This window comes from Mycetomoellerius zeteki, unplaced genomic scaffold (assembly GCF_001594055.1).
Source record: "Mycetomoellerius zeteki isolate Tzet28-1 unplaced genomic scaffold, Tzet1.0 scaffold58, whole genome shotgun sequence".
Lineage (NCBI taxonomy): Eukaryota > Metazoa > Arthropoda > Insecta > Hymenoptera > Formicidae > Mycetomoellerius > Mycetomoellerius zeteki.
Window position 1 is genome coordinate 1,369,470 of NW_017257588.1, and position 5,868 is coordinate 1,375,337.

General features: G+C 31.6%; 1 protein-coding gene across 2 annotated transcripts in view; it reads right to left on the bottom strand.

Annotated features, from left to right (window-relative positions):
- Positions 1-489: 489 nt before the first annotated feature.
- The window catches only part of LOC108728089 (uncharacterized), a 30,296-nt gene continuing 24,917 nt past the window's right edge, over positions 490-5,868 (bottom strand). For both annotated transcript variants that reach the window (XM_018456447.1, XM_018456446.1), the window contains exons 4-7: positions 5,013-5,226; positions 2,717-2,903; positions 1,887-2,008; positions 490-750 (exon numbers count right to left, since the gene is read on the bottom strand). In XM_018456447.1, the coding sequence (XP_018311949.1) occupies positions 623-750; positions 1,887-2,008; positions 2,717-2,903; positions 5,013-5,226 (651 nt within the window). In that variant the 3' untranslated portion in view covers positions 490-622. The remainder of the gene's footprint in view (positions 751-1,886; positions 2,009-2,716; positions 2,904-5,012; positions 5,227-5,868) is intronic.

Sequence of the window (5,868 nt, forward strand, 5' to 3'; positions counted from 1 at the left end):
TGCTTAATAAGGTATTACATAATACATATATATTTATATTTTATAGATAATAGTAGCAATCGTATTTTGCGAAAATTGATAAACTAGATATTTTGAAAGCATGATATCGTTGTTTTCTACTACTGGTATAAAAACGATCAATGGTTTGCAAAGCTTTCGTAAGCTTTATTTACATCGGTCGGTAAAGCTTTGCTTTTAATTGATCTTCCGTGGATAGATTTTTCCTATGATGTAAAAGGTTATTTAATAAAAAAAATGCCGAAAACATAAATTGCCATGTATAATTAAGACGAGTTCTCCCCCCCTATATTTAAAATATAAAAAAATATTTAAAATTTTAGAAAGGAACCGGTCTCAATTAAATTTTTCAAAAGAGAAAATAATAGGACTCTGACATGTAGAAATACAATATTTATTTTAATATCAATATCTATTTTTCCTATATTTATAGTCTTATAATACTGACATAGATTTATTCAACGAGTTCGCATTTACAACAATACTGACACATATAATTAATCAAAAGCACATATTTTGTTTCAGACCAAAATACGTAATTTATACAGAAGTGTCGAAATACATGTATAAATTGATGTGTAAACTTAATATTGGCAATACAGTTTCATAGAGAATAACTTTGCCATGTATAAAGAAATAAATTAGCAAACACAACGCACAACTCAGTAAAAGTTGCGTAACAATTGGTACGTGCTGCATTCCATTGATCGTGAACAGCAGCTTGTTTTTCACCTGCAATTCAAAATGGACAATCAGATATCAATGATATAAGAGTTACATTTATGATATTATTATATCTAAAATATTTTATCGAAACTGTATTGATTATATTTAACATTCTAATTTCTTTTTCTTATCCTTTGGGAAAATTTACTTTTAACGAAATTAAAGTTTTTAAAAGTAATTAAGAGTTTACTTAAAAACTTTTGATGTAATTTAAAGTGTGTAAAAGGTTAAGCCAAAATAACTTAAAATTTTTAAAGTTTTTTTCAAGAATGACTTTAATACAATATAATAGGCACGTTAGTTTTTTTCAGTTGTTATTGAGTAAGTTTTAAAGTTACTTTGAAGAAAAGTTTAAAGTGTTCAAATTTATCTTTATTTCTTAGATTTTCTCTACAGTAAATTCGAAGTATTTTTTTAAATTTTCTAAAGTTAAATTTTAAACTAAAATTTTCCCAATGGATGTGTAAAGAGCGAACTATCTACACGGAAAAAATGATTTTGCTAAAAACGTAGCTGAATACAGATTTCAAAATTTTGTTGGACCAAAAATAATTTTTGGTTTATTCAAAATAATTACATAGAAAACATAAGTATGATGAGCAATACTGCAAAAACATATGACATTCTAGCAACTAGTTTGAGCGTCTCACATAATTATTTTATAGTCCAACAAAATTATTTTCAAATGTTTTTTTGTATCTAGCTAAATTTTTAGATACTTTATACTTAATACCTATTTAGATACTTAACAAAACCGTTCTTTTCGTGTGTAGATATTTAACATATCTTGGAAATTATAAATTACTCATGTAGGATAATGTGGTACAATTTTAAACTTGATTTCTGAACTAAATAAGATTCGAATCCAATTTTCAAAATTCATGTTTGATGTTTCTTATTTTGTGTTATCATCTAACACAATGAGATCAGAGTTATGAAACTTGAACCTTGAAATTGGATCTTATTTTGTTTAGAATTATACCATGTTTGAAATTATACCACCTTATCCTATATTAAGTGTCTTTTTTTAGAAAATGTTTATTAAGGTAGACATTGTAAATTTACTTTAACAAGAATGTTTGAGAAAATAACGCTATTTATATTTAATTCCGTTCGTTTTGGTGACTTTCTATTTAATTTACCATTTAGGACGTGAATATGCACCGCGGTCGTGCTGAATTGGCTTACTGAGCACGTATATTCCCCGCTGTCAGTCTTTTTCGCTCGTTCGATGTAGAACCTCGTCACCAGATCCTCGTTCGACCTGAAATATCGGTTGTTATATTACTCGACATATCGCAATACGCACACGCGCGACGATATCTATGTATAGCAGCTAGCTTTTGTCTGCTGAATTTTAACGACAAAAATTTAAAAACTATATTGAGAATATGTAATCTTTTTGTGGACGATACCAGCTACATTATACAGCTATACGTATGTATATTTATGTGCGTCTGAAACATGGAGATGTATAAATATTCTACGAGATGCCTAGCGGAACCGACTTACGGACATTGAATAAAGAATTGCATGATAATCCAAACGCCACGTTACCATACATACATGTAATGCGAGCACAAATAGCGTTTGAATACTAATTCAACCGAACTTGAGCTCCGCGTCTACCGACCGTGCTGCGAAAACGATAAAATTCACAAGAAGATTGCTCCAGTTCTGTCTAACCGAAAGAGAGATAAATTTTCAATGCGTGTCGTAGCGAATCTCGAGGTAGATCAATCGCGGAGCGGTTGCGTCGCACAAAGCGCACTATCGCTCGTCAACGCGTACGCCCTCCAGGTTTAAAAGGTAATGCCGTCGGCGTTACAAGAGGATGAGAGCGATCTATGTGTATTCGTAAGTAGACAATGTCGATCTGTACGTGCGCGTGCAATCCAGACGAACGCGATCGTACATTCGTCTTCGGGAGAGCTCCTCTTCGATCCATCGCTACTTCACGATATATGCTCACCCATTAATGTGATAAACGTTGACGTGATCCGGCAACATCTCGCTATTTTTCCGCCACACGGGATACGGCACCCTCGAGTCGGGGCAGGACGGCCGGACGACGCACGCTAGCTCGATTCCGCTTCCGGTCTTGTAGTATCGGTCCCGTAACTCATGCCTGGCTTCATCGATGATTCTAATATCCGGCGCTATAAAGGCAGAGACGTACTACTGAATAATACCTGTGATCGATGAATCTCTGTCTACACTCCTTTCTAAAAAAATTCACTAAATTTTAATATGTATTTTTTTTTTTTAACAGTACTAACTGAACATTTATTTACAGCGAATAAATATTTTTTCATTAAAAAAACGATAGTTAAGTGAAACCAAATTAATGGTTCTTATACCAAATATAGTTTACATTTAATAAATATTTAGATTCCATTCAAATAAATATTTATTAGTACACTTTTTCGATGCGTATTTCGCTTTTTATTGTATTTTCCGCTTCTTGATTACGTGTGCATAGATATATGGAGAATACATGTAATTCAACAGCTAAAACAATAAAATTTTGGTCATACATATTTACACTTGACAATACTGGATATCGTAAAAATTATCTTGAAAATTTTCATCCTGAAAAATACCTTCCTTTCATGTTTACGTTTTACTTTTTGCAGTATATTATATATATATATATACAGTTTTATAATTAATTTAAAATATATATATATATATATACAAGTTTTATAATTAATATTTGTATTTCATAATTGAACTCCAGCGCGTAAAAGAAGATATCGCTAGGAAGTAACCGCGTGTAACATCGCCAGAATATCGCCACATACAAACCCGTTTATCGAGATGCGCGGGAAGAGAGATAAAATAAAATTGCATCGTTGCCATTGCAAAGAGTCGCGCTACGTGATACAACTGTGGCTAGAGCTTGTTTCCAGGCAGGATGGCGCAAGATATTCTCACGGTAATTGAATCTTTACGAGGGCAGAATTTAAATTCGCGACTGTTTCCGTTTAGGTGCGCCGCGACAGCCGGCAATTCGCGATGTATACGTAGGATTTCGCGTCCCGAGATGGAAAACAATACATGCATCTCGCAGCTACCGATGTCAGGTATTATACCAATTCTCCGTAATATATCACTCAAAAGTATCCGAAGGATATGTTGATTTTAGGTTAAAGTTATACATTGAGAAAAAAGTTGTTAACTTAACTAAATGTGTTTAGTTCGTAATGATTATTTAGTTCAAATATTTATATATTTAGATTAACAAAATCTTGTAATTTAAAATATAAGTATTATTTGTTTGAATTAACAAATATTTGCTTGATAGCCCGTGACTGCTACATTTAGTTGAATCAACTAATATTTTTTTGAAACAGCAACTTTTTTTCTCAGTGTACGAAAAAAGTGTATCCATCATTGCAGCGAACCGACAGAATTTATTCTCTTATGCTTTTTATCACTACTTTTTTTTCTCTCTCCCGTTTTAAAATATAGGCAGAAATTAAATATACGTGGTGTATATAAATTATTATTATAATAGTAAGCAAATAAAATGCAAGATAAATAGAATTTCTAATTTAATTTAAGAAATATAATTGAGGAAATATTTATGTATAATTTAGATATATATCTGAAAAATCCATGCTCTCACCATAGTACTTGAAATTCATTATTGAATTGTCCAGCTTCATTTATACCGAGACTCTAATTTTTTGTCACGTTTCATTGAATAATATTCGTGGTATCGTACCGTAGTTTCGATATTTATACCCGCAGGTTAATGTATACTGCACTGCTCGTGTAACTGTTTATATTTTGTTACGCAGATGTACCGCTAGAATATTTTACGAACCGAAACGTATAGTAAACAATCTCGAACGTTCCTATTTGTTTCGATATGAATTGCAATTGATGTAAAAATGGATAATCGATCTATAAGCGGAATTGCTTTTAAAATAAAGACGACGTAAGAGTTGTAATAATAATTAATAAGAGAACAGAATAGGCTCCTCTATTGTATTGGAACAACAGTTCATAGCGCTAGAAACTTTAAAATTTCAACAGCTGTAACTTCGTTAAAAATGAATAAAATTTAAATTAAAAAAAGGTTTTAAAACTTAAAACTTTTACTTTTGAAAGTAAAAGCCTTTACAACCTTTAAAAGCAATGTCCGTGCTGTTATTGCGTTTTTCTTATTAGTTCAACATGCTCGTATCAAGTAAACTATTTCTATATATGTACAGCTTGCCTACAATTTCTTTTATTCTCTTGTAAAAACATGACATTACCAAGAATGGTGACGTTCGTAACTAGCATTCTCGGTGGATGCGTATTCACTTGACAAACGTACACTCCATGATCTTCTCTTCGCACACCGGAGATGGCCAATCTCCAATTGTTTGGATACTGAAAGCTCACGCTGTATCTTGAGTCCGATATATGGGTAGTGTTCCCGAGAGTTAAGAGGGATGCCCAATCGGTGTTCTGTCGTAACCACATTACCTGGAATCCGTGAAAATGTTTATCCATCGTATCAAGATTAAATCGTACAATGCGAGATGCAGCAAGTAGTTACGCTACGCGTATTATCAGACATTTAAAGGCTGGTTTCACCATTTCCAGTCAGCTTGATTAATCAATTATTCCGTTGAAATTGATTAGTAGCACTTGTCGTTAGACAGAATTAATCAATCATAGCTGATATTCAATCGATCGATTAAGCTGATCGAAGATAGTAAAACCTAAACAGTAAAGATAAATAATACATAATAGTAGTAAAATAATTATTTTGAGTGTTATTCTGTAAAATGTTATTCCGGTTGATTATACTAGATTATTTCTGCAGTAGAACACAATAAAAGAATTTTAATTACACACAGAAAGAACGGTTTTGTTGAAATATTTAAAAATTATTTAGATTCAAATCTGATAATAATTTTTGTTGAATTATCAAAATAATTATGTAAAACACTCAAGTTGAAAAGTTTACAGCATTGCTTATCATATGCTTGAGTTTCCTACATAATTATTTTAATGGTTCAAAATTTTTTCAATGTCTATCTAAAGAACAATATTAAAAAAGGTATTTTTTGCTCACTAATGGAAACGTAAAAAACGTAGTGAATCTTATAGATTTCGACCTGC